This window comes from Agelaius tricolor, unplaced genomic scaffold (assembly GCF_023055355.1).
Source record: "Agelaius tricolor isolate 1412-34295 unplaced genomic scaffold, bAgeTri1.0.p SCAF_20, whole genome shotgun sequence".
Taxonomy (NCBI): Eukaryota; Metazoa; Chordata; class Aves; order Passeriformes; family Icteridae; genus Agelaius; species Agelaius tricolor.
Window position 1 is genome coordinate 13,445,134 of NW_027269280.1, and position 27,058 is coordinate 13,472,191.

General features: G+C 58.4%; 1 protein-coding gene and 2 long non-coding RNA genes across 3 annotated transcripts in view; 1 reads left to right on the top strand and 2 right to left on the bottom strand.

The window, feature by feature from the left end:
• Positions 1–3,246, bottom strand: part of RTN4R (reticulon 4 receptor) — a 98,890-nt gene extending 95,644 nt beyond the window's left edge. The window contains exon 1 of the mRNA XM_071445801.1: positions 2,280–3,246. Within this exon, the coding sequence (XP_071301902.1) occupies positions 2,280–2,301 (22 nt within the window). The 5' untranslated portion in view covers positions 2,302–3,246. The remainder of the gene's footprint in view (positions 1–2,279) is intronic.
• The window catches only part of LOC139598884 (uncharacterized), a 176,086-nt gene extending 168,546 nt beyond the window's left edge, over positions 1–7,540 (top strand). The window contains exon 2 of the long non-coding RNA XR_011682053.1: positions 3,998–7,540. This is a non-coding gene — a long non-coding RNA (uncharacterized lncRNA). The remainder of the gene's footprint in view (positions 1–3,997) is intronic.
• LOC139598885 (uncharacterized) lies at positions 5,787–6,907 on the bottom strand. Its single transcript, XR_011682054.1, has 3 exons — positions 6,860–6,907; positions 6,677–6,805; positions 5,787–5,850 (listed from the first exon to the last, which is right to left on the bottom strand). It is a non-coding gene; the product is annotated as an uncharacterized lncRNA (long non-coding RNA).
• Positions 7,541–27,058: the final 19,518 nt, after the last annotated feature.

Consider the following 27,058-nt stretch of genomic DNA (forward strand, 5'->3'; position numbering starts at 1 on the left):
CTGGGAAAGGGGGGACAAAGCCCAGAAAATGCAGCGGGCCCTTGATAAAAAATTTACATTATAAAGACAGGAAATACAGAATAATGCAATGAATGGTGTCTTCTCTCAAGAGGAAAAAAAAGAGCTGCTCTCCCATCGGTGATGTTGATGTAGGTTCTCCTATTACAGGGGTTTGTATTCGGGTTAAAAAAAAAAAAAAAGAATAAGCATAGAAAGCTCTTTTTCAGTAAAAATGAATCGTGTTAATAAGGCAGCCAGTGCTGAGAACAGGGAAAGCTCTGCCTGTCCAACTGCCCCTGGTGGCTATTTCTGGCTTACAAGGCACTTGAAGCATCCTGGCAGCCCACAGTGGGAAATGTAGTGCAGATCCAGCAGGATGGACACTCAGCTAAACAGAATCCCCCAGGTTAGTGAGGACTTTCCAGCCAAACCTGCCAGCAAGCCAGCCTCTCACAGGAGCAATTCATAAACTGCAGCAAAAAAGCAAATAATTCAACCCCAAACTCCTCCAAGCCTGGTTCTATAAATAAAGCCGTTGTAACACAGTTTTTATATTTCATTTTTCCCCGTGTTGTTCCACACAGCGCTGGCGGCAGCCGGGAGTGTCAGTGCGTGGGGAGAGCAGCGCTGCAGCAGCAGCAGCAGCGGGGATGGAGCGAGGGGATCGGGGCACACCCAGCGCTGCCCGGCACCGGCCGAGCGGGGCACCGAGCCCCGGGCTCCCACCCACGGCAGCCCCCGAGCCCCGGCAAATGGAGGCTGCGCTCTCAGCATCCCCTCCGGGCCGGGGAGAAGCTGCCAGAGCCGAGCCCGCTCCCGAGGTGTTCCCCAAACAGCAATAAATTGGCCATTTCACGTTTCACATCGACACAAAGCCTCTCGAGGAGGCAGTGTGCGGTGTGGAGCACAGCTCGGATGTGTCCTTTGATCGTCACAAATAAATCAGCCAGAGTGCCCTCCAAAATAGAAAGGAAAAGAGAATTATATCTGTGTCGCTGACGGGAACGGGAAGCGAGCCGGAGACGGCACAGAGCGGAGTCAGAGCAGGCAGAGGCTCCGCACGCCCGAGCCTCCCCTGGCCAGCCCCGGCCAGCCCGGGAGCTCCCACCGCGGGCTGGTCCCTCCCGTTCCGAACTGCAATCCTGGGCAGGCTCCCAGCGAACACACATCCTGGGCGGCACACGCTGCTGCTCCGGCGGGCTGAGCCCGGCAGCGAGTGTCCCCCCGAGCCGGGGCCGCTCCCGGGGTCCCCCCCGAGCCGGGGCCGCTTCCCGGTGCCCCCGGAGCCCTCGCAAGCGGCCACGGCACGGCGGGACCGGGGAGCTCCGGGAGCCGCCGCAGCCCCGGCCCCTGTGCCAGCCCTGCCCCAGCCCCAGCCCGCACACGGGCCCGGGAAGCGAAGGTTATCGCCGAAGTGCATGGAAAAGGTGCGGGGAGAGTCCGGCCGTGCCAGGCTGCGAGCTCCGTGCCTCTCCCCCGGCGCTGCGAGCGAATGGAAAGGGGCACCAGCCCCGCACCCCCAGCCCTCCCCAGCCTCTGGCTCCCGAACACGAAGCGGCGGAACCCTGAGGGAGGGCTCTGCGGGGAGCCCCCACCGCACCCCGGACCCTGCGGAGCCCCCGGAGCCTCCGGGAACTTCCCCGTGCGGCGGCTCCGCGAGCGGGACGGGCTCGGGGAGCGGGGCCGGGGCTGCTCCGGCGGCCGCGCTGCGAGCGGGGCAAGCCGGGCTGCCCCATCCCCTGTGCCGCCCGTCCCGGCCCCTCCGCCGCGGGGTGCGGGATGCGGGGTGCGGGATGCGGGGTGCGGGGTGTGGGGTGCGGACGCGCTTCCCCCGGAGGCACCAACTTCGCCCGGTCACCCCGAGGCCGATCTGAGCCAAGCCAGGCTGGGCGGCGGCTGGAGGGGGCTTAGCCCGCTGCTCCCTTTCCACCATCCCTCTGTCCTCCTTCCCTCCCGCTGCCCTGCTCCGCGGCTGGAGCCGAGCCGTGCCCGGGGCTCGCTCCCCCTCCGGCCTCGCCTCCGCTCCGCTCCCGCAGCCGCGGCGCTCCCGCTCCCCCCGCGCCCTCCCCGCCGCCTCTCCCGGCCCCAGCGCCCGATCCCGGCCCGGCCCCCGGCCCCTCTTCTCCTCGTGGGACCTTGGCCGTTCCCGAAGACCCCACGGGGGAAAAAAAAAAAGTTGCGGCGAGGGAAGTTCCCGGCGCCGGGCGAAGTTGGGGCCGCGGCCGCCGTGCCCTGCCCGGGGGAGCCGCGGCGGCGGAGGGAGACCGGGGCGCACGTACCTTCAGCTATCGCCCTCTTCATCTTAGGGGTCGGGGAAGGCACGTCTGGAGGCGCAAAGTGGAGCGGCAGCGGTACAATCCTTGGGAAAGCGGGGCAGATCCCGGAGCCAAACTTCAGCCCGAGCGGGGAGCGGCGGCGCACGGGGAGGGGGGGGCGCTCCCGGTGCCCTCGCTCATCGGGGGAATGAGCAGCCCCCGAGCTGGAGTCAGCATCCAGGCGAGGCTCCCCCTCCCTGCCTCGCCTCGCCTGCCTCGCCTGCCTCCTCCTCGCTCCGCCCGCCCGCCCGCCGCACGCACGGGGCCGGGGCTGCGGCGGATCCCGGCGGGGAGCGGAGCCGGCTGCGCTGGATCCCGGGAGCGAGCGGCGAGCGAGCGGGGATGGAGAGGCGATGAATGTTTTATGGGATCATGTGGTTTGACGTGAGAGGAATCAGCCTAGATCGGATTTACTGGCTGGAGGAGTGAGCGGGAGGACGGGGGAGCCGGGCACGGGCTGGCGAGGGGAGGAGGGGCCGCTCCGACGGTGCGGTGCGCGGCGGAGCCCCCGCGGTGCGGCCGCGGCCCGGGCAGGGCTGCGCGGGGCCGGGAGCTCATTCCTGGAGGAGCGGTGCCACCTAAAGGAAGCGGCGGAGAGGGACGGCCGGGCTCGGCGGGCACCGGGCCCGCTCCCTCCTCCCCAGCTCCCGCCGCAGCCGCGCCCGCACCGCCCCGGGCACCGCGGCTCGGAGCCCCTCGGGAGGCACCGGAGACCTCGGCGGGTGTTTGCCCCTGCTCTGGATCTGCGCGCCGGGGAGGCGGCGAGAGACATCCGAACGTGCGGTGCCTCCTCTTCCTCACCAGATTCGGCTGCTGCGGGTGCGGAGCCGCTGCTTTCCCGAGGGAAGGATGTCAGAGAGCCCTTTGAGAACTCCTCCCTGTGGCTGAGCTCTCTCGCCATCCCTGCCCTTCGGGATCCCTCTCCCGCGGGCAGCAAGGACAGCGGCTCGCCTCAGTTTACCCACAGAGCCCGAGGGTTTCACTGTAGCTGGATTCCCACCCTGCCGAGCCCTCCGAGCCCCTTCCCTGGCCTGGGGGGACAAGGGCTCCTGCACAGGCAGATCCCATCTGCCCCCATCCCATCTGGGAAGCAGAAAGATGGATTTTTATTAAGTGAACTCATTTGCTCAATGAGGGAAGGATTGTGCCGGGGAAAGCTGAACATCCACGGTATGGGGAGGCGGTGGCTCTGTCCCTGCTAGGCAGAGGTTCAGCTGCCACCAGATCTGTGGACAATGTGTGGCTATATCTGTATCTATGTGAAACCCTGCCTGGGACTTTGCATACAGCCCTGGCACCCCCCAAACACGGGACATGGAGCTCTGGGAGCAGCTCTGGACTGGAACCCCTCCCCTGGGGAGCCAGGCTGGGAGCTGGGATTGTTCAGCCTGGAGAAGAGAAGGTTGTGTGGAGACCTCACAGCACCTTCCAGGGTCTGAAGGGGCTGCAAGGAAGCCAGGGAGGGACTTTTCATGAAGAACTGGAGTGCCAGGACACAGGGAATGGCTCCCACTGCCAGAGGGCAGGGATGGATGGGATATTGGGAATCAGGAATTGTTCCCTGGCAGGGTGGGCAGGCCCTGGCACAGGTGCCCAGAGCAGCTGGGGCTGCCCCTGGATCCCTGGCAGTGCCCAAGGCCAGGCTGGACATTGGGGCTGGGAGCAGCCTGGGACAGTGGGAGGTGTCCCTGCCATGGCAGGGGTGGCACTGGATGAGCTGGTCCCTTCCAGCCCAATCCATTCTGAGGTTCATAATGTGTGTAATTATCTTTACCTGTGTACACTGGGTATAGAAATGCTACTGAGCCTTCATTCCTCAGTGGGTTTGTACCCAATATTTGCCATCTCTCCAGCTTGCCCTCAGGGTTGTTGTCACAACCACATCCCTCCAAGGCCTGCCCAGATTCCACCTTTCCATGTAGGCATCACTGCAAGGTGAGCCAGGGTTCAGTTTCTCCTGTGTGCACAACCCAGAGGCTGAGGGTGCCTCCCACTGACCCAGCCCAGAATCATCTATGGAACAAAGAAACTCAACCAAAAGCACCCAGCTGGACACTTGGGGCAGCTGGGGGTGAATTACCCAGTGTGGGCCCTGTTTGTGCCAACAGCCTCAGCTGGCCCGAGGTGCTGGGCTCAGAATCACAGCAGGGGCTGGGTTAGGAAGGACCTTAAGGCTCATCTGGTTCCAATCCCTGCCGTGGGCAGGGATACCTTCAATAGGTCCTTGAAACCCCATCTGAAGATGATCCAGGAGAGCTGTCCAGACACCCTCTAAGTGCAGATGTGAAGTTCTGTGCAGCCCAGGGCTGCAGCCCCTTCCTACAGCCCCCTGCAGAGGGCAGGTGGCACCTGGGGAGGGCAGGGGGCTCCCTCTGGCCACTCTCTTTCTGCTCCTCCCGAGTGCCAAGGTGCAGTGATGATTCCCCAATCCTCTTCCTTCCCACACCTGCAGCCCAGCTCAGGCATGCCCTGAGCTCCTCTGCCCCTTCTGCCTTGCCTGCCCCCTTCCCTCTGTTTGCTCTGGGTGACTGCAGCTGCCTCCTGCCCATCCTGGATTTTCCAGGAGCCCTGTACACACTTAATGAACAGGAGAGCTCTTGATGAATGTGCTGCCAGAGGAGCAGTGTGCCCACAGGGCCACAGCTGGAACACTTGGGCCACTCTTGGGTGCCTGGGCCAGCCATGGCAGGTCTGCTCTGAAGGCATAGAAGGGTTTTCTGGGAATGCCAGGAGAGGTGAGCTCTGGGAAGAGAGCAGGAACATTGCTGTGCAATCTGCTGCAGCACACTCTGTTGTTGTTTATGGACATCTTCTGGGAGGGAGGCTGATCCCACCCTGCCCTGCTCTTGCTGCAGCCCAGCTAGCACAGATCAGGGATGTGCTGCTCCTCCTTGTGAACACACCTGCAAACACTCCTGTTTCAGCAGTGCCCTTTGACTCCACCATCCCAAGCGGTGCAGCAGGAGAGAGAGGTCACAACGTGCAGGGCATCAAAATAGCTGCAGAAGAAAGGGCCCTGGAGCTGGAATTTCCTGGGAGAGGGCTGGAAGGTGAGCAGGAGCACTGAAGGAGTTAATTGAAGCTCTAGTCACAGGCCCAAAAATTCCAGGTTGTCCAAGGGAGGCAGCGGTTGTTTGGCTGACATTTCTGAAAGGTTAATCTGGAAATGGAGAGCACACATCTGTACAGGGCTGGGGCTGACTCTGGTGCAGATCCTGCCCCTCCTCGGGCTGTTTGACCCAGCAGTTGTGGCTCAGAGGTCACTGTGAGGCAGCTGGGGCTGTGACCTTGGCATGCAGTGATGCTCCAGGGTGTGCTCGGGCCAGCCCTGCCTCCAGGCCGTGTGACAGGGCACAGAAACTGAGAAACTGCCTCTGCTGCTGTGTGCCCCGTGCTGGACAGCTGTGCTTCCAAATTCTGTGTCACACCTGTGCTGCCATTGCTGTGTGTGACACCTGTGCTTCCAAATTCTGTGTGACACCTGTGCTGCCATTGCTCTGTGTGACACCTGTGCTGCCATTGCTGTGTGTGACACCTGTGCTCCCATTGCTGTGTGTGTGACACCTGTGCTGTCATTGCTGTGTCACACCTGTGCTCCCATTGCTGTGTGACACCTGTGCTTCCAAATTCTGTGTGACACCTGTGCTCCCATTGCTGTGTCACACCTGTGCTGTCATTGCTGTGTGTGACACCTGTGCTCCCATTGCTCTGTGTGTGTGACACCTGTGCTCCCATTGCTGTGTGTGACACCTGTGCTGTCATTGCTGTGTCACACCTGTGCTGTCATTGCTGTGTGACACCTGTGCTGTCATTGCTGTGTGTGACACCTGTGCTCCCATTGCTGTGTCACACCTGTGCTGCCATTGCTGTGTGACACCTGTGCTTCCAAATTCTGTGTCACACCTGTGCTCCCATTGCTGTGTCACACCTGTGCTCCCATTGCTGTGTGACACCTGTGCTGCCATTGCTGTGTCACACTTGTGCTTCCAAATTCTGTGTCACACCTGTGCTCCCATTGCTGTGTCACACCTGTGCTGCCATTGCTGTGTGACACCTGTGCTGCCATTGCTGTGTCACACCTGTGCTCCCATTGCTGTGTGACACCTGTGCTGCCATTGCTGTGTCACACTTGTGCTTCCAAATTCTGTGTCACACCTGTGCTCCCATTGCTGTGTCACACCTGTGCTGCCATTGCTGTGTGACACCTGTGCTGCCATTGCTGTGTCACACCTGTGCTGCCATTGCTGTGTGACACCTGTGCTGCCATTGCTGTGTCACACCTGTGCTTCCCATTTCCCTGTGTCACACCTGTGCTCCCATTGCTCTGTGTGACACCTGTGCTTCCAAATTCTGTGTGACACCTGTGCTCCCATTGCTCTGTGTGACACCTGTGCTTCCCATTTCCCTGTGTGACACCTGTGCTGCCATTGCTGTGTGTGACACTTGTGCTTCCCATTTCCCTGTGCTTCCCATTTCCCTGTGTGTGACACCTGTGCTGCCATTGCTGTGTGTCACACCTGTGCTGCCATTTCCCTGTGTGACACCTGTGCTGCCATTGCCGTGTGACATTTGTGCTCACATTTCCCTGTGTGTGACACCTGTGCTCACATTTCCCTGTGTGACCCCTGTGCTCCCCATTTCCCTGTGTGTGACACCTGTGCTCACATTTCCCTGTGTCACACCTGTGTTCCCATTGCTGTGTGTGACACCTGTGCTCCCCATTTCCCTGTGTGTGTGACATCTCTGCTCCCCATTTCTCCATGTGGCACGGGGGTGTCCAGCAAAGCTGCTGCAGGAGGGGAGTCCCAGGCAGGAGATGTCCTGGGGGAGCTGGGCTGCTCACAGTTGCAGTGGCTCTGGAGAGGAGCCAGCTCCTCGAGATGAAGCCTCCTTGCTTTGACTGGATAATTACATGTTCATCTCTACCTGATGCTTAATCACACTGGGATCAGTTCTCTTTCTGCACGTTGGGAGTCTTGTTTGCAAAGTGCCATCCCTCCCTGCTCTCTTCAGCTGTGAGCACAGGGCTCCCAAAGGATTCAGGGCCCATTCCTGGGCCTGTGGGCACTGAGAGAGGTGCATGTGGGGAAATAGGGCACATGAAATGGGGATTCATTGCCCTTTGCTGTGCTCACACCCACCTCTTTCTTTTTTAACAGAGCCTAAAGAAGTTGACTCCTGAATGCCAGTATTGAATAAAGTGTATCTTGTTCTGGTCCAGGAAAGGCTTTTCACCTTTCTCCCTCATGGCCTTGTGGCTGCAGCTGTCCTGTGTCTGATGGGGCTGGGAGCACCTGGAAACACCTCTGAGAGGAGCAAGGAGGCAGAAAAGGGCACCAAAGGACCAGGATTTTTTTTTTTTCTCTTTCTAGTGGAAGGGGGACAAGATGCTCTTTTAATGTCCCTCCCAGCCCAGACCATCCTGGCACTCTGTACTGAGTCTGCCAAGTTCTGGCACTGCTGTGCTCACAGGAGGCAGGGGGAGATGTGGGCAGGCAGCAGCTGGGCAATGTCACCTGCTCCAGGTGACACCCCTGTGGCAGAGTCACCCTGCAGAGGCACAAGGACACCTTTCCAAAGCAGTGTCCCCTGCTCGAGGCCAGGCATGGGCACCCCATGGGGCAGACCCAGCTGCAGAACTGAAGGGGCTCTCCAGAGCCACCACCACCACTGCTCTACTGACAGAGATTGTGTTTGACACCTTCTACCTCTTGACTTTTGTGAAGGGCACCAAGACTGTGGCTCTGTCCTGGGCACTTCCAGCAGCTGGAACATGGCCCCTGCAGCCTGGGGGGCACTGGGAGGCACTGGGGGCACTGGGAGGCACTGGGGGCACTGGGAGGCTCTGGGAGGCACTGGAAGGCACTGGAGGCACTGGGGGCACTGGGGGCACTGGGAGGCACTGGGGGCACTGGGGGGCACTGGGGGCACTGGAAGGCACTGGAGGCACTGGGGGCACTGGGGGCACTGGGAAGCACTGGGAAGCATTGGGAGGCACTGGGAAGCATTGGGAGGCACTGGGAAGCATTGGGGGGCACTGGGAAGCACTGGGGGGCACTGGGGGGCACTGGGGGCACTGGGGGCACTGGGAGGCACTGGGGGGCACTGGGGGGCACTGGGAGGCACTGGGAGGCACTGGGAGGCACTGGGAAGCACTGGGAGGCACTGGGGGGCACTGGGGGGCTCTACACCAGCAGGGCTCCTGGGCCAGGGCAGCAGCCAGGGAGGATCTGTGCTGACAGGATTTACCCCAGCACCCAGAGCAGCTCCTGCTCCATTTTCAGTGCCTGCACTGATGCCCTGCCATGGGCAGGGAAGCTCTGTGCTGGCAGAGGGACTCTTGCAGCAGAACAGAGTACCAGGACTGAACCATCCTACCTGCACAGCAAACATTTCCAATACAAACCAGGTATTTTACACAAAACTGCAGGAACAGTGGATGTGAAGTTGTGGCAGGTGGGACCTTGCTCTGGGATCATTCTCCAGAACTCCTCAGCTCCCACAGGAACTGTGGCACAGAGAGGAGGAGCCCAGGTGTCCACAGGAGGAATTTCCTGGGCAAGAGGAGGGGCAGGCACTGATCTCTGCTCTGGGACAGGGACAGCACCCAGGGCATGGCTGGGGCTGGGCCAGGGCAGCTCAGGCTGAGATCAGGGCAAGGTTCTGCCCCCAGAGGGTGCTGGCACTGCCCAGGCTGCCCAGGGAATGGGCACAGCCCCGAGGCTGCCAGAGCTCCAGGAGCCTTTGGGCAGCACTGCCAGGGATGGACAGGGTGGGATTGTTGGGGGGTCTGGGCAGGGACAGGGGCTGGATCAATGATCCCTGGGGTCCCTCCTGCTCAGGAGATTTTATGGTTCTCTGATCTCTCCCAGCCTGAGGCTCAGAAGGTGGAAATGCTTTCTGTAATTGTCTGGAAATTCTTTTCTATCCCCAGAAAATCCAATGGAGCCAAATCAGAGGCATTTCAGATTTGGAGCTGTGGCTCCATCTGCCCTTCCCTGGGCCTGACCCACACCAGGGTCACATCCCAGCCTCCTGTGCCGCCTCCAGCCCTCCCTGCCTGGGCACACTCCTGATCCTGGAGCTCAGGGGGAATGAGCCAACATTTAATGCAGGAAAAGTCTCCCTGTGGGGCCCGTTTGTGTCAGGAATTAAGGAGCCACATCTGAGTGGGCAGCGCTGCCAGGGGTGCCCAGGGTGGGATTGTTGGGGGTCTGGGCAGGGCCAGGGCTGGGCTGGATGATCCTGGGGGTCCCTCCAGCTCCCAGAGCTGATGTGCCAGGCCTGGTTCCTCCCCTGCAGTCAGTGAGCTCTGGGTCCCAGAGCACCTCAGAGGCTGCCCAGGGCCAGCACTGGCAGGGCCAGCCCCAGCACAGAGCACAGAGGCATGGCCTGGGCCCCTCTGCAGGGACACAGGACATGGCAGGGGCTGGCCCTGGGCTGCTGTGAGCCCTGCCTGGCTCCAGCCCTGCCAGCTGCTCAGCTCATGAAGCCAGGGAGAGGCAGGGAGTGTCTGAGCTGTTCCCTGGGCTGCTCTGCTCCTCCTGCCATGAAACTGCACCAGGGCTGGGCTGGGCAGGGCTGGGCTGGGCTGGGCTGGGCAAGGAGGGAAAAGCTCCCCTCTGTCAGTCATGGCAGGACTGCTCTGAAGGCACAGAAGGGTTTTCTGGGAATGCCAGGAGAGGTGAGCTCTGGGAAGAGAGCAGGAACATTGCTGTGCAATCTGCACCTCTGCCAGTGCACCCAGCCCTGCCTCTCCAGCCATCCCCGGGCTGCTGCTGCTCCCAGCAGTGAGTGATGGCCCTGGCAGCTCCTGCTCCGTGATTTCCCTCACATTTCAGCCTCTCTGCCTGAGCAATGGGGTCGGTGTGGACGAGTTGTTCCTGTAAATCATCCCAGCACCGCTCCAGCCTGACACATCAATCCCCTCTGGAAAAGGTTCCCACCTGGTCCTGGCGGTGCTGCTGAGGTTGGGATGTGCCAGGAATCCTTCAGAAGGCTGTGCAGGAAGGGCTGCTGATTTATTCAGGCGTCTCTTGCAGAAAGCTGCTCCCTTTACAGCCTTGGGGAGACTCACCTGGTTCACCTGGGCTTGGGGCTGCCCTGAGCTCGCCCTGCACTCACTGTGGGCAGCTGGGAACAGGCAGGGAATCCCAGAAGGGTTTGGGGAACACCTCCCACTGTCCCAGGCTGCTCCCAGCCCCAGTGTCCAGCCTGGCCTTGGGCACTGCCAGGGATCCAGGGGCAGCCCCAGCTGCTCTGGGCACCTGTGCCAGGGCCTGCCCACCCTCCCAGGGAACAATTCCTAATTCCCAATATCCCATCCAGCCCTGCCCTCTGGCAGTGGGAGCCATTCCCTGTGTCCTGTCCCTCCATCCCTTGTCCCCAGTCCCTCTGCAGCTCTCCTGGAGCCCCTTTAGGCCCTGCAAGGGGCTCTGAGGTGTCCCTGGAGCCTTCTCCTCTCCAGGTGAGCACCCCCAGCTCTCCCAGCCTGGCTCCAGAGCAGAGTGAACAGGGAAGAGGGAGAGGTGGGGGAAAGCTGGTTTTAAGATTTATTCTATTCTCATGGTCCTGCTCTGATTTTTTGGTAATAAATTCAATCACTATCCCCAGGTTCAGGCTGTTGTGCCTGTGATGGTGACCAGGGAGGGATCTCTGCCAGTGTTTACCTCTCCCTTTATCTTCTCTCCCCTTTCCAGTTGCAGAGGGCACTGATAAAGCAGCTTTGGTGGGCACCCAGCATCCAGCTGGGGCCAGCCCACCCCAGAGATTCTGCACGTGCAGGGGAGCCAAGGGGAGGGGGAGAGGTGCAGTAAAATCTGAACAAAGACCTGAGAGCAAAAGCTGCTCCTGCACAGAGCTGGGCCAGGGGAGCCCTGTGCATTCCATGGGTGCTGGGGCTGGCAGTGCTGGGTGTCCCCAGGGGTGCCCATGGGTGCTGGGGCTGGGCTGGCAGTGCTGGGTGTCCCCAGGGGTGTCCCCATGGGTGCTGGGGCTGGCCTGGCAGTGCTGGGTGTCCCCAGGGGTGCCCATGGGTGCTGGGGCTGGGCTGGCAGTGCTGGGTGTCCCCAGGGGTGTCCCCATGGGTGCTGGGGCTGGCCTGGCAGTGCTGGGTGTCCCCATGGGTGCTGGGGCTGGCCTGGCAGTGCTGGGTGTCCCCAGGGGTGCCCATGGGTGCTGGGGCTGGGCTGGCAGTGCTGGGTGTCCCCATGGGTGCTGGGCTGGGCTGGCAGTGCTGGGTGTCCCCAGGGTGCCCATGGGTGCTGGGCTGGCAGTGCTGGGTGTCCCCAGGGGTGCCCATGGGTGCTGGGCTGGCAGTGCTGGGTGTCCCCAGGCCAGCCCAGGGAGCCCAGCACAGCCATGGCCTCTCCATCCCTGCAGCAGCTGCTCTCAGCCCCACCCCAATGCAAAGCTCCAGGCAGACCCAGCATCCACACTGAGCAGGTTTTTGGGGTGCAAAGCCTCCCAGCAGCCCCAGTCCCAGCTGCTGAGCACATCCTGCAGTCTGGGTGTGTGCTGGACACACAGCCAAGGAGTGGGAAGGGACCTGGGAGCAGCAGCTGAAGAATGGCTGCTCCAGCCCAGTTGATGCCTGAACATTTTTCCTTTTTCTGTATTTTTCATGTATTTGTGACTTTGTAGACCATTAAAATGTGTTTATACAGCTCCTGGTGTTTTTCCTATCCTTTCTCTTAGATTTCAGAGGAAGAAGCTAACCTTCTAACACATTCCTAGAATACTATTTAGTCTTATTTTCAAGTAGAGGACCTACAAGAAGAACATTCCATTTTCTAATCAGAATTTGGGAAGACATAACAAGAAGTGAAGCAAAGAAGCCCTGGACCAACACCATTGGGGCAGTACCTGGGGGAAAAATTCCCTAACCAACTGCTCTTCTAGTTGGACAATATTTGTTAGATATGCTAGTTTGTTATACCTCTAAAAAATGTAAAAATACAATACTGGGTGTGCCCATGACCACTGGGACACCTGGAAGCTTCCAAATAAAGGTCTGCTTTTATTTTACTATTTTAGCCCTGTTACAAAAGTTTCCTCTGTTGATTTTGCACAGTCTCAGCTGTAGGACCCAGCTGGGGTCGCTGCTCTGAGCTCTGCCTTCCAGGGCTCTGCTGTTCTAGGGCTGGGCTCCAATCCAGGGGTTATTTGTCTGCTGTCTGAGGGCTCAGCTTCGTGCCTTCCTCCAGTCTGTAATCCATGGGTGTCACAGACATCTTTTATGGAAAAGCCTTTCCTTAGGATTTTTCTTCCTGAGAAGCTGAGAGGCCTCAAGAACAAAATGTAACCAATGGTTATCTGCTGCTGTGGAATGCAACAGGTGCATCTGGGATTGGGCTCATGTGCTTGTTTCTAATTAATGCCCAATCACAAGGAGCTGGCTCAGACACAGAGTCTGAGCCACAAACCTTTGTTATCATTCTTTCTATTCTATTCTTAGCCAGCCTTCTGATGAAATCCTTTCTTCTCTTCTTTTAGTATAGTTTTAATGTAATATATATCATAAAATAATAAATCAAGCATTCTGAAACATGGAGTCAGATCCTTGTCTCTTCCCTCATCCTCAGACCCCTGTGAACACCATCACACATGGGTTATCTGTCTGCTATCAGGGCTCAGCTTCGTGCCTTCCTCCAGTCTGCAATCCATGGGTTATCTGTCTGCTATCAGGGCTCAGCTTCGTGTTTCCCTCCAGTCCATCCCTGCCCAGACTTCCTCTGCCTCGAGGCACCGGGACGTGGCTTCTCCTCACTCTGTTTGTTTGTTTGTTTGTTTTCCATTTCCTTGTGTATTTTTCAGGTGGACCCCTCCTCTCCCAAGGCCCCTGGCTGTCCTGGCAGCTGCAGGGCCTTGCAGGAAGGCTCTGGAGAGCCCTGGCAGAAAATGAGCACGGGATTTGTGCCTGGAGCAGCCGCCCCTGCAGCCCCATCCCGAGCTCAGAGATGTCACAGAGGAATGAGAGCATGGCAGCACCACCTGACCAGTCACAGCAGCTCTGATTTCAGATCTGCAGTGCTCCCAGCAGAGTTAGCAAATGAGTTGCAGACCGGGAACTATCTGCAAATAGTTTCCAATAATGAATTGAGGTGTGAAAGCTGCAATCTGCTCTGAGACAATCTGTAAACAGAGGGAAGGAAAATTCACCAAAATAAATTATTCATTTTGGATTACTCCTCTAGCTCATGTCTTAACTTGAAAATCTCCAGGGCCTGCAGAGGCTCCCGGGGACGCTGCTGTACCTGGAGCAGAGCTGAGCCAGGCAGGCACAGGGTGTGAGACACATCAGGGCAGCCCTGGGCAGCTCTCCTGCCCCCAGGGACGGGGATCTGCCACCAAACAGGGACCAGCACCATGGGCTGTCCAGGGGCACTGAAGGTAAATCCATTCCAGGCCAAAGATTGGACTCTTCCCCTTTAGCTGCTGCCATCAACAGAGGGCAGAGGGAGCCAGCCTGGGGCAGGAACCAGAGCAGAGGGCGCATGGGGAATGGGAGAGGACCCAGGGATAGGGGGCAGGGCAGGCTGGAGGCAAATCACAATTTCCAGCCGGACCAGCCCGTGTGGGGCACTCAGCTGTGCCCACCATGGTGTGACAGCCCTGGGTGGGGGCACTGGAGGGCTGGGTGTGCTGTGAGGCACCAGGAGCTGTGGCCAGCCACGCTTTGAAACCTCCCAGACAGCCTGAGGAGGAGAAACCGGCCCTGAGGAAGAAGGAGATCCCCAAGAAGAGCCTGGAAGTCCCTGGGGCACAGCAGGAGGAACCCCCTGGCCCCAGGCAAGGGGAGCCACGAGCAGGCTGTGCCCGAGAGATGGGAGGGACTCAGTGTGCCACCCCCTGCACAGCTCCTGAAGGGTCTGGCACTGGCATGGCACTGGCATGGCACTGGCATGGTCCTTGGCATGGCACTGGCATGGACCTTGGCATGGCACTGGTATGGCACTGGCATGGCCTTTGGCATGGCATTGGCATGACACTGGCATGGCACTGGCATGGCCCTTGGCATGACACTGGCATGGCACTGGCATGGCACTGGCATGGCCTTTGGCATGGCCCTTGGCATGGCACTGGCATGGCACTTGGAATGGCACTTGGCATGGCATTGGCATGACACTGGCATGGCCCTTGGCATGGCACTTGGAATGGCACTGGCATGGCACTGGCATGGCACTGGCATGGCACTGGCCCTTGGCATGGCACTTGGAATGGCACTGGCATGGCACTTGGAATGGCACTTGGCATGGCCCTTGGCATGGCCCTTGGCATGGCACTGGCATTGCACTGGCATGGACCTTGGTATGGCCCTTGGCATGGCACTGGCATGGCACTGGCATGGCACTTGGCATGGCACTGGCATGGCACTTGGAATGGCACTGGCATGGCACTGGCATGGCACTGGCATGGCCCTTGGCATGGCACTGGCATGGCACTGGCCCTTGGCATGGCCCTTGGAATGGCACTGACATGGTCCTTGGCATGGCACTGACATGGCACTGGCACATGGCACTGGCATGGCACTTGGCATGGTATTGGCATGGCACTGACATGGTACTGGCATGGCACTGGCATGGCACTGGCATGGCACTGGCATGGCCCTTGACATGGCACTAGCATGGCACTGGCATGGCACTGGCATGGCCCTTGGCATGACACTGGCATGGCCCTTGGCATGGCCCTGGCATGGCACTGGCATGGCCCTTGGCATGGCACTGGCCCTTGGCATGGCCCTTGACATGACACTGGCATGGCACTGGCATGGCACTGGCATGGCCCTTGGCATGGTACTGGCATGGCACTGGCATGGCACTGGCATGGTACTGGCATGGCACTGGCATGGCACTGGCATGGCCCTTGGCATAGCACTGGCATGGCTTTGTGCCAGAGAAGCTGGCTAAAGAGCAGAAAAACTGCTCATGGAAAAGAGAAACCAAGCGAGCTGGAGGAAGGTGGAAGCTGGGGTAGAGCAGGGATTACTCGTTCAGTTATCTGCAAAGATTGGCTTGAGCTGCTCCTGGGGCCCCCTAGGCAGGATCTCCAGCTGGGACAGGCCAGGTTTAAGCAGCTCTGTCACTTTGCCCCATGGATCTCCAGGCACCACAGTCTGGCTCTTCAGTTTTTAGCCCTTTTAGTCAGTCCCCAGTGTTCAGCCCCCCCCATGGAAAGCAGCAGAGTGGACTGGAGCACACTGAGGCATTTCAGAGAGGGGTAAGGCAGTATTGTCTTCTTTAGTTAGAATTAAACAAGTAAATACAATTCTAGTGTGTGTTTTCCTGAAAATGTAAAGGGTGGGACTGCAGGGAAGGGCAAAGTTCAGAGCAGAATTCTCCAGTACTGACTGTGCCAAACTGGGCAGAAGATTGGAGAACCAAAGCATTGCTTCCACTCCAAGGAGGTTTTAGACTAAACCTGACCCCAAACATCACCTGGAGAGAATCTGTGACAAGCTGGATTTTTTCAAACCTTTTTTTCTGTCTTGAAACTTGCTCTGTATTCAGGGGAGTGCAGGAATGCTCGAGCAGCTCAAATCTGGTGGATTTGTCTTTGATCCTGTTTGGCAATTATTGTCCCAAACTGCCATGATCCCAGCAAATGCTGGCTTTGGCCTTGTGGAGCTGCTGGAGTCAGAGCCCAGCTCACCCTGCCCACCAGGCACTGAATTGCTGGGGCATTGCTGCTGCTTTGGACCACAGAGGTTTGCCAGGGGATGTGCTGGAACTTTCAAAGCTTTACAAGAACTGCTTCAGCTTTTAGAAATAACGCCAAGAAAATGCTGTCAGTGCTGTTGAACCAGCTCTTAATGAAGGCTTTAGAAACATCCCTGTCAAGGCCATGGCTTTGCTCTGCTGGCAAAGGGCAGGGGCACCCAATTCCACAGGGAAAGTGGCAAATGAACATCATGGAATGGAGTATTTTGGCAAAAAAGCACTGAGTACAGTGAGAAGGAGGTGTGGTTTTGGCAGCAGCCTGAGCCTAGAAGGGCCCCTGGGATTAAGCCACCCCCTGACCCCCCTGGCCTGGTGGCCCCTCCATTGCCCACCCTTGCCCAGAGCAGTGCAGGCACTGAAGTGACAGCTGAGAGCTGCTCCTGCAGAGTGCCCCAGGAAAAGCCAAGTGCCCACATAGCTCCTAAAGCGAGAGGTTTTCAGGAAGAGCCAGAAGGCTGCAGGAAAGCAGAATGCAGCTCTGTGGGAAGGCCCATGGAAATCAGCTCCTCTCATTGCAAACCTGACTCTGCAGAGCAGCTGCTGCTTCAGAGCCCTGGCAGCAGCAACAGGAGCTGAGAATCCACTGCCATGGTCCCATGTCCTGCAGGACCAGCACTGGGAATCCACTGCCATGGTCCTATGTCCTGCAGGACCAGCACTGGGAATCCACTGCCATGGTCCCATGTCCTGCAGGACCAGCACTGGGAATCCAGAGCCATGGTCCCATGTCCTGCAGGACCAGCACTGGGAATCCAGAGCCATGGTCCCATGTCCTGCAGGACCAGCACTGGGAATCCAGAGCCATGGTCCCATGTGCTCCAGGACCAGCACTGGGAATCCAGAGCCATGGTTCCATGTGCTCCAGGACCTGCACTGGGAATCCAGAGCCATGGTTCCATGCCCTGCAGGACCAGCACTGGGAATCCACTGCCATGGTCCCATGCCCTGCAGGACCAGCACTGGGAATCCAGAGCCATGGTTCCATGTGCTCCAGGACCAGCACTGGGAATCCAGAGCCATGGTCCCACATGCTGCAGGACCAGCACTGGGAATCCAGAGCCATGGTTCCATGTGCTCCAGGACCAGCACTGGGAATCCAGAGCCATGGTCCCATGTGCTTCAGGACCAGCACTGGGAATCCAGAGCCATGGTCCCATGTCCTGCAGGACCAGCACTGGGAATCCAGAGCCATGGTTCCATGCCCTGCAGGACCAGCACTCCCCAGGCCGTGCTGGCCAGGCCCTGAGCAGGGGACAGCACTCAGGACACTCAGGCATGCTGCTCCTGCAGGGTGAACATCATAAATGTGTGCAGCTGAGGTGCCACCAGGAGTGGCAGTGACAATGACACACAAACCACATGTCCAGCAAACCCTTCCACGTTCCTGGACTGGAGGAACCTCCATGAGGCTCCTGCTTGCCCTGGGGCTGCTGTTTGTGCCACCTCTTGGCTAAAGATGTGAAATGGGCAGCACAAGGGTGCTGGTTTGGGGGGATTTGTGTTCCAGAGACCTCAGAGCTCTGAAGAGCACCTGAGGATTCCCCCCAGTGCAGGCTCAAGAGCTCAGGGAGCAGGTGCAGGTGTTACAAATGTGCCTGGGTGTGAGCTGAAGGGGTTTCTGGCACTGCAGGGGCTGCTTGGACTGGGACTGATGGGGCTGTGCTGCTGCCTCGCCAAGCAGGGTCCCTGTCTGGGGACCCCAAAGCCATCAGAGGGTGCTGGCACCAGGGCTGTGCTCAGGTGTGAGCTCGGGTTTGACCCGTGCTGCCAAAAGGGGCAGGGCCAGCGCTGCCCATTCCTTGCCGGTGAAATCATCCTCTGTTTCCTGGCTGTTTGCAATTAGCCTCCCGCAGCAGATGAATAATCTGTTCTTGTTGATTCGACAGAGCCGCTTGGAATGGGGACAAACAGCGCGTTCCGCCTCGGCCGGCAGTGGCAGCAGGAAGGGAGGGAGGAAAACACGGACACAGCGCTAATTCCCAGCAACAATCCCGTAAATTTAGCAGGGCTGGCACAAGGCAGGCGGTAAATGCAAGGAGCAGGGAGTGGAGGAGCCGCAGAAGCGCTGCCAGCAGGCAGAGCAGGGCAGGGCAGAGCAGAGCGGGGCTGCGGAGGGGTCAGCGAGGCCAGGGGCAGCCCCTGGGCCGGGCTGCAGAGCTGGGGGTGCCAGCCCACGGCCCAAAGCCCGTGGGAGAGAGCTGCCTTCTCGCCGTCAGAAAATCAAAGCCATTTTCAGAAGGAGAACAGATTTTGGTTGGGAGGTGAGGGAAGCGGAGGGCCAAGAATAGAAGGGAACAGTGGGCGGAATTCTGACTCCCTGCTGCATTCAAAGTAAAGTACAGGACAAGTTTCAAGGAAGCAGCGGGGCAGCCCTGGGGGAGCTGGCAGGGACCGAGGAGCCCGGCAGGGGCTGGGGGCCGGCCCTGCTGCCCGGGGGGCACGGGAGGGACAGAGCAGAGCAGGGCTGCAGCAGCAGTGCAGGGAGAGAGCAAAGCTGCAGCAGCAGTGCAGAGACAGAGCAGAGCAGGGCTGCAGCAGCAGTGCAGGGACAGAGCAGAGCTGCAGCACCAGTGCAGGGACAGAGCAGAGCTGCAGCACCAGTGCAGGGACAGAGCAGGGCTGCAGCAGCAGCAGTGCAGGGACAGAGCAGAGCTGCAGCAGCAGTGCAGGGACAGAGCAGAGCTGCAGCACCAGTGCAGGGACAGAGCAGAGCTGCAGCAGCAGTGCAGGGACAGAGCAGAGCTGCAGCAGCACCAGTGCAGGGACAGAGCAGAACTGCAGCAGCTGTGCAGGGACAGAGCAGAGCAGGGCTGCAGCACCAGTGCAGGGACAGAGCAGAGCTGCAGCAGCAGTGCAGGGACAGAGCAGAGCAGGGCTGCAGCACCAGTGCAGGGACAGAGCAGGGCTGCAGCAGCAGTGCAGGGACAGAGCAGAGCTGCAGCAGCAGTGCAGGGACAGAGCAAAGCAGGGCTGCAGCAGCAGTGCAGGGACAGAGCAGAGCAGGGCTGCAGCACCAGTGCAGGGACAGAGCAAAGCAGGGCTGCAGCAGCAGTGCAGGCACAGAGCAGGGCTGCAGCACCGCACTGGTCCCAGGCAGCCCCAGAGGAGCACCCACAGCCCCTCACAGGGATTTCGAGGGACACGGGGATTTTGCAGCAGGAGCTGATGCTGCGGGGCAGCGCTGAGATGAATTTTAAGAGCGACAGCGCTGAGCATGAGAGGCAGAGTGATCTGCCAGGGCCCGGAGCGCTGCCCAGAGCCGGGATTTGGGGGCTTTGTCTCGGACCCGGCCCCGCAGAGCCGCGCTCAGCACGGCCCGGCCCGACGCCATCTGTGCGGGCATGGCAGGAACTGCACTGGAGCGGCCGGGAATGCGGGAATATGGGATCAGGAGAGGCAGGAATTGCACTGGAGCGGCCAGGAATGTGGGAATATGGGATCAGGAGAGGCAGGAATTGCACTGGAGCAGCCGGGAATGCGGGAATATGGGATCAGGAGAGGCAGGAATTGCACTGGAGCAGCCGGGAATGCGGGAATATGGGATCAGGAGAGGCAGGAATTGCACTGGAGCAGCCGGGAATGCGGGAATATGGGATCAGGAGAGGCAGGAATTGCACTGGAGCAGCCGGGAATGCGGGAATATGGGATCAGGAGAGGAGGAATTGCACTGGAGCGGCCGGGAATGCCGGAATATGGGATCAGGAGAGGCAGGAATTGCACTGGAGCAGCCGGGAATGCGGGAATATGGGATCAGGAGAGGCAGGAATTGCACTGGAGCAGCCGGGAATGCAGGATGGTGGGATAAGAAGCAGGAATTGCACTGGAGCGGCCGGGAATGTGGGATAGTGGGATAAGAAGCAGGAATTGCACTGGAGCAGCCGGGAATGCGGGATGGTGGGATAAGAAGCAGGAACTGCACTGGGCCGAGCGTGAGCTGGGCAATGAGGAATGCGGGATCAGGAATTGCAGGGGAGCTGGCAATGGCAGGCTGAGGCCAGGGCAGCACTCGGAGCCCCGCTGTCACCTCTGTCCCCTCCAAGGGCAGTGCTTGGCACAGGGCTGTGCCAGGGCCCCGTGTGCTGATCCATGAGATTCTGCAGCATCAGGCAGAGCCAGCACGGGGCTGAGACTGCTGCAGGTGCCAGGCAAGACAGCCCTGAGCATTTCCATGCTGCAGGAGCTGCAATTTTGGCTTCTTTTCTCCGTGAGAGATTCCTGCAGGGCTGGAGGCTTTGCCCAGAGTCTGCTGGAAGTGAGAACCTTGGCTTTATTCACAGAATCCCAGAATCACTGAGGCTGGAAAAGCCCTCCAAGGTCATTGATTCCATCCTGTTCCAAATCCCAACCTTGTCCCCAGCCCAGAGCACTCAGTGCCACATCCAGTCCTCCCTTGGACACCTCCAGGGATGGGCACTCCAAACCTCCCTGGGCAGCCCCTGCCAAGGCCTGATGCCCCCTTTCCATGAGGAAATTCCTCCTGGTGTCCAGCCTGACATTTTTGCTGGGCACTGCAGCTCTGGGGTCGTTTGCAGATGTACTGCTGCCCTGGGCATCCCAGGAAGGATGGGCAGGGCTGAGAGGGACTTTTCCCTGTGGAATGGGGCTGAGGCCATGTCCCAGCTCCATCTCTGCACAGGAGTGATGCTCGGGAGCAGTGCAGGAACAGGGCAGGTGTGAGGACACAACTGCTGGCAGCCCTGCAGATGGATGCTGGCATGGCAAGGACAGCAGGGATTCCTGATGCTTCCTCCTGAGGTCTTTCCAAGCCCAGAGCCCAGCTGGCCCTTGGCTAAACCCCCCCACCATGCTTTTCTCACCTTTCACAGTCCTGCTCTTCCTCTCCTGCCATTTCCATGTTCCCCTGGGCTGCAGCCCCAAGGACAGGGAGCCAAGGGAGCCCTCACACCTCGCAGGAGCCTGCCTGAGGCTCAATTCCCCCCAGCCTCAGCTCCTCTCGTGCCATTCCTCAGCTCAGAACGGGCAGAGGGCAGGAAAATGGGGCTGAGCTTGTGCCCAGGTGTGTCTGGGTGGTGCCATGGGGGCTCTGTGGGCTCCCAGCAAGAGGAGGCCCCTGGGAGCTCCTCCATCTCCCTCAGCTGCTGCAGGGACCGTGCTCAGCTCTGCTCCAACAGAGCCTTGTGCAGAGGGGCTGTGCCCTGGAAAACTGCAGCCTGGGAAGCTCTTGCACCACTGCCTGAGTGTGGAAGGACTTCTGGTGTCTGGGGCTGCTCTTCCTCCCTCTGTGACTCACATGGACAGCTTGATGTCACCCTCAAGCAACAGAGAAGCCACCTGTGAAGGGCACCTTCCTGTGTGTGTGTGACAGAGTGCTCTGAGATACATAAAACATCCTTGCAGTGGGGAAGATCACTGAGAGCTTTACCAAAACTGACTTGAGAAGCTGTTTCAAAGCACTCCAAATGGAGCATGCAAATATCTGGCCGTGTTTGCTGTTCCCTGGCAGGAGTGGGTGGTGGTGCCTTCTGCAGGGCTCCCAAGGAGCTGCTGGAACATCCCAGCTCTGCAAACCATGCTGGACTGCAGGGTGCCAGGGAAGGGAAGGGAAGGGAAGGGAAGGGAAGGGAAGGGAAGGGAAGGGAAGGGAAGGGAAGGGAAGGGAAGGGAAGGGAAGGGAAGGGAAGGGAAGGGAAGGGAAGGGAAGGGAAGGGAAGGGAAGGGAAGGGAAGGGAAGGGAAGGGAAGGGAAGGGAAGGTGGGCTCCAGGGTGAGATGCCAGCAGCCCTCCAGCTCACAGTGCAAGCACTCCCTCCTCTTGAAAGTGGATGAAATATCTGCTGCTCATGGCTGGGTTGGCCTCCAGACCAGGATGGTGATGCACTGGAAAAGAGAAAACCAGGAGGGAACCTCACTTAAACTGCAGTTTCAGGATCTTGTGGCAGCACCCTGGGGCTGTTCCCCTTCCCAGGGAGCTGGGCAAGAGCCAGGGGGTTTTCCTGTTGAACCGGGGCTGAGCTGAGCTCCTCTGAAGGAGGAGTGGGGCTGGGGAAGTTCCCAAAGCTGCTGACAGCTCGTGGTGTCCCCTGTGCCCTGGGGTTTCCCTGGCAGTCCTGTCCAGGTGTTCCGACTGAAGAGGGCTCTGATCACTCAGGATTTTGGGGAGCCCTGCAGCACGTCCAGAACATCTCCCAAAACATCTCCCAGCGTGTTCCCCACCCCACATGGGTGGAGAGCAGCCTGCCAGCCTCGCAGCTCCTGGCAAACACAGCTCCCCACTCACTCCTGATAACAACAGCCTGAAAAAAAGGAAAGAAAATGGATTTTCCCCCTTCCTTTTTCAGGAATTCTGGCAAGATGTCAAAATGCTCCGCTGCCACTCAGAGTGGAGAGCGTTGCCCAGCGCTTCCCGTGCTCGTCTGCCAGGCCTGGAGCGATTGCAGAGCTTATTTTCGGCAGCAGGAGCGGGAGGGGAGGGCTGGGCTCTCAGTCACCGGGAGATGCTGCTGCTCCCACGGAGGTGTTTACAGGAGGGGCGGAGTGTGAGCTGCAGCCAGCTGCCATTAGCATTGCAGATCGGGCACTTGTTAGCAGAGTGCTTCGCCCCTGCTTTACAATTTGCTAATAATAAAGCATTTGTTCCCGGCAAACAAACGCCCAGATTTATGTCTTGCTCACAAAGGACTCCAATAGATATATTGATACCTTGTGAAGCTGCAGCGGGGAGAGGGATGGAAAAGCTGCTGTTTGCTTGACTCCTTCCAGCTCCTCTATTGATGACTGGGAGGCATTTATTTCACCGAGGATAGAGCACTCAGAACTGCGAGCTCCCTGTTGCCAATAGTGCCATATTTAGGGTTATTATATCACCATAAACCAGCTTTATGGGGCCATGAATATTGGGGCACGTCGATACCCAGCACTGCACCTCGGCTGTGCCTCCTGCCTGGCAGGGCCCTGGAGCCCAGAGAACAGGGAGGAACAGCTTCCAGGGGAGGAATGGGCCCAGCAGGAGCCCCTGGAGCTGTCCCTGCCCTGCTGCTGAGCCAGTGAGGACAGCCCCTGTGCAGAGCTGTGCTGGCACTGGGGACTCGGCTCCACAGCACATGGAGCCAGTGCAGGGCCCTGGGAATGGCTGGAATGTGCCAGTGTCATGATCCATCCTCAGGGATGGGTTTCGTGATGGTTCATGGATTGATCTCAGGGTGCAAAAAACACTGACATGGCACAGGGGATTTGCAGTAATAATCAAAACAAATGCATCTTTATTGAATACCCACAGCAAAATGCAATAGAGGGATTAAGGGAGAGAAAAAGATAGAGAAAGGGAGAGAAAAGAGAGAGAGATAGAGGGAGATATTGCTACCAAAGGTAGAGACGAAGTCCTTTGGTCCAGTCCAGTTGAGGATCCGCCTGTTACACTGGGGAGATCTCAAAATCTCTCACTAACTCAGAGGTTTTTATTATGATAACTCTATTGGAAATTGTGAGGGGGGAACAGATACAATAAGGAATAGATGTAACAGGTAGTCCATGCTCTCAGCAGTAAACCAGAGCCATTGTGTTCTTGGTCCAGCGGTCACACCCTGCAGGCAAACATCTCGCTTTGGTCAGCTTGCCTCCCCCACACACCTGCCCCGGGCTGGGAGTTTCAGTCCCAGTCCTTGGAAGGAGCAGAGGGGCCTTTTCACATGGGGGTTCCATGTCTCAGTCCTTGATGGAGAGGCTCCTCACATCTCAGTCTGTCTGTCACGGGGGTTGTAAAACAGGTCAGGGTCTGCTGTGGGGGGACCACCCAGAACTCAGGAGAATCCAGCCAGGCCGAGAGGTGGGACAGCTCCCAGGGCTGTTGTTGCAAACAGGGCACGGTGCCCCCTTCTTCTCATTGGGTTCAGTGTAGCACACAGCAAAGAACACCTGTGAAAACAGTGACTTAGCAATGCTCTCAGGTCTCAGGGCCTTGTTGGCGTGTGACTTTCTCCTACAGAGAAAACAGGGGGCTCTTCTCTTCAGTGGTCCTCAAATGACGATCGTGAGGCAGATGAGGGAAAATTCGGACAGACTCTCACAGCCAGTCACCAGAAAATCAGGGCAGGAGCACTGGAGCTCCTGCGCAGCCATGGCTGAGGGGTCACAGGGGGGGCTGGAGGGGCTCTGGTGCTGCCACAGGTGGGACCTGGCAGAGCAGCGTGCCCTGTTCTCAGTGGGACAGCTGGCACCTTGTCCTGGGCTCCTTCTCCAGGGCTCCTCAGCTCCCAAGGGCAGCACAGCCCCTGTGGGAGGGAAGGAGCTCAGGTGTCCACAGGAGGGGCAGGCACTGAGCTCTGCTCTGTGGTGAGCAGGAACAGGAGCCAGGGCACAGCTGGGGCTGGGCCAGGGCAGCTCAGGCTGAGATCAGGGCAAGGTTCTGCCCCCAGAGGGTGCTGGCACTGCCCAGGCTGCCCAGGGAATGGGCACAGCCCTGAGGCTGCCAGAGCTCCAGGAGCCTTTGGGCAGCACTGCCAGGGATGGACAGGGTGGGATTGTTGGGGATCTGGGCAGGGACAGGGGTGGGACTGGAGGATCCTGGGGGTCCCTTCCAGCCCAGGATATTCTGTGATTCTGTGATTCTAAAAAGAGATGTAACAAAAGGATCCCTCAAGACAATCATGGACTGTGAGGCTTTATCCCCATTCTTCGGCCTTGCACTGCTGGGATGAAGAATCCACCCTTTCATCACCCAGCTCCTGAGGAACCTTGGCAGAAGTGAGGAGTTCAGTGCTCACCCTGCACAGCTGAACCAAGGCTTGAAGATGATGGGAACAGAGCTTTGTACAGTTCCTCTTGCTTCTTTGGCTTTTCTTTCCCTGCCCTGTCCCTCTTTTCCCTTTCCTTATTTCCCTCCTTGCACAGGATCCTGGCTTTGCTGGGTGTAGCTGCATGCTTTGGGGTATGGATGAGGCCCTGGAAGGGTTAAGCAGGTTCCTGGGTGATGTCCCTTTGCCAGGTCCCTGAGAAGGGCTCACTGGGGTCTGGGCAGGGACAGGGGTGGGACTGGATGGTCCTGTGGGTCCCTTCCATCTTCTTCCATGGTCCTATGATTCTTCTGTGGGAGGGCTGCAGCCCCAGGAAGGACAGACAAGCTGTGCTGGGATCCCCTGCAGGTCTGGGCTGCCCCTTCCTGCCCCATTGCAGGGCACTGCACCCACCCATCTCATTCCTGGTGATCCATCAAAGCTGGAGTCAGCTCTGTGGGTACAGGAGAAGCACAGCCCTGTAACCACTCCAGAACAGGCTCTGCCTGTCAGCTCCCATCCTCTCTTACATTGTAGCTGCTAAATAATGCACTAATGGAAAAGGAAACCTTAGCCAGGGCAGAGAGATTAAGATGCAGAGCAACCACAGCTTTTAGCTTTCATTTTCTGGCTCCGAATGCTGCATTTCTTAGCTTTATTCCTATGCATTGTGTTGTTGCTGGGTTTTTTTGCAAGGGCTTTCCAAGAAGAGGAGACAGATTTTCACTGCAGCACTTGAACTTTTGTTACCAATGCTCTCCTCACAATAAATTTTGGATTCCACAGGATGCTGCTGGATCTAAGAAATCACAAACAGAGGGAACAAAACACAGAAATGACTGAGAGGGGCCTTCAACCTTTTGAGAAGACTCTTGGGTTGTATTTTAGCCTTTCTGCTCACTGCTCTGTTCACCTTCAAGGGGGAGTGGCCTTTCTCTTTACAGCCTGAGAGAGTTTTATTCTGACTATTAAATTAGTAATTAGCACTTCATTTAGCTGGGATCTCCAGTGCCCAGACAGTATTGATTTGTCAGAGATGGAAAGATGGAGCCTCTTTCACCACAGTTTTGGGCACGGAGTCAAGGGGGCTTCTCAGCTATTTAAAGGTGCATTTCCCGTGCAGAGGACAGGCAGGGTGGGACAGAGGGGCCAGGGAGGGTTTGTCACTGCAGGTGTCCCAAATCCCACCTGGCAAAGGGCCCCTGGGCAGGACACAGAGCTGGAGGCTCCCCAAGGCTGCAGGGGACACCCCATTCCCAGCAAGGCACAGCCCCCCATGTCCTGCTCTGCCAGTCCCCACACACAGACCGCTCTCAGAACCCCTGGGATGGAAAAAACCTTTCCTGCAAGGCTGTGCTGCCTGAGGGGCACTCCAGGCTCAGGGCTGACCTCTGCCAGGCCAGCAATTGCCAAAGTCACCTGTGGGTTTTAACAAGAGCTTGTGATTCCTCCAGAGAGCTCTCAGCTGGGTCTGGAGAGAGGAATGAGCACAGGAGCTTGGCCAAGGAAAGCCAGGGCAGTGATGGAGTCCCCATCCCTGGAAATGGGGAAAGAATGAGAAGTGGCAACTGGGACATGGCTCAGTGACCATGGTGGGATTTGATTGAAGGTTAGACTTGATCTTGGAGGCCTTTCCCAAATTAATGGATGTGGGGAAGGAGCCTCACTGATGTTTCTGCGTCATATTCACTCTTCTTTCACCTGAAGTTTAAACCAGAGCCTAACTCAGCACCACCCCAAAGCTGAGTCCAATCCCAGGTGTTCAGCAAATGTTTCACGTGAAGCAGCCATTGATGAACTGATAAAGCATTGCTGAGGAACCCTGGCAAACTCAGGGGAAGAGATGCCAGGGACCAGGGCAGAGGCAGGAGGTCCCTGAGCATCCCAAACCAGCACAGGAGAGCTCCTGGCACAGTGACAGGGAATGGGCACAGCCCTGAGGCTGCCAGAGCTCCAGGAGCCTTTGGGCAGCACTGCCAGGGATGGACAGGGTGGGATTGTTGGGGGTCTGGGCAGGGACAGGAGCTGGGCTGGGCGATGCTGGGGGTTCCTCCAGCTCAGGATATTCTGTGATTGTGTGAATTCCTTTCAGAGTCAGGTTACAGAATCACACAATCACAGAATGTCCTGCCTGGAAGGACCCACAGGATCATCCAGTCCAGCTCCTGGCCCTGCACAGACATCCCAAAATCCCACCCTGGGCATCCCTGGAGTGATCCTGGAGCTCTGGCAGCCTCAGGGCCGTGCCCATTCCCTGGGCAGCCTGGGCAGTGCCAGCACCCTCTGGGGGAAGAGCC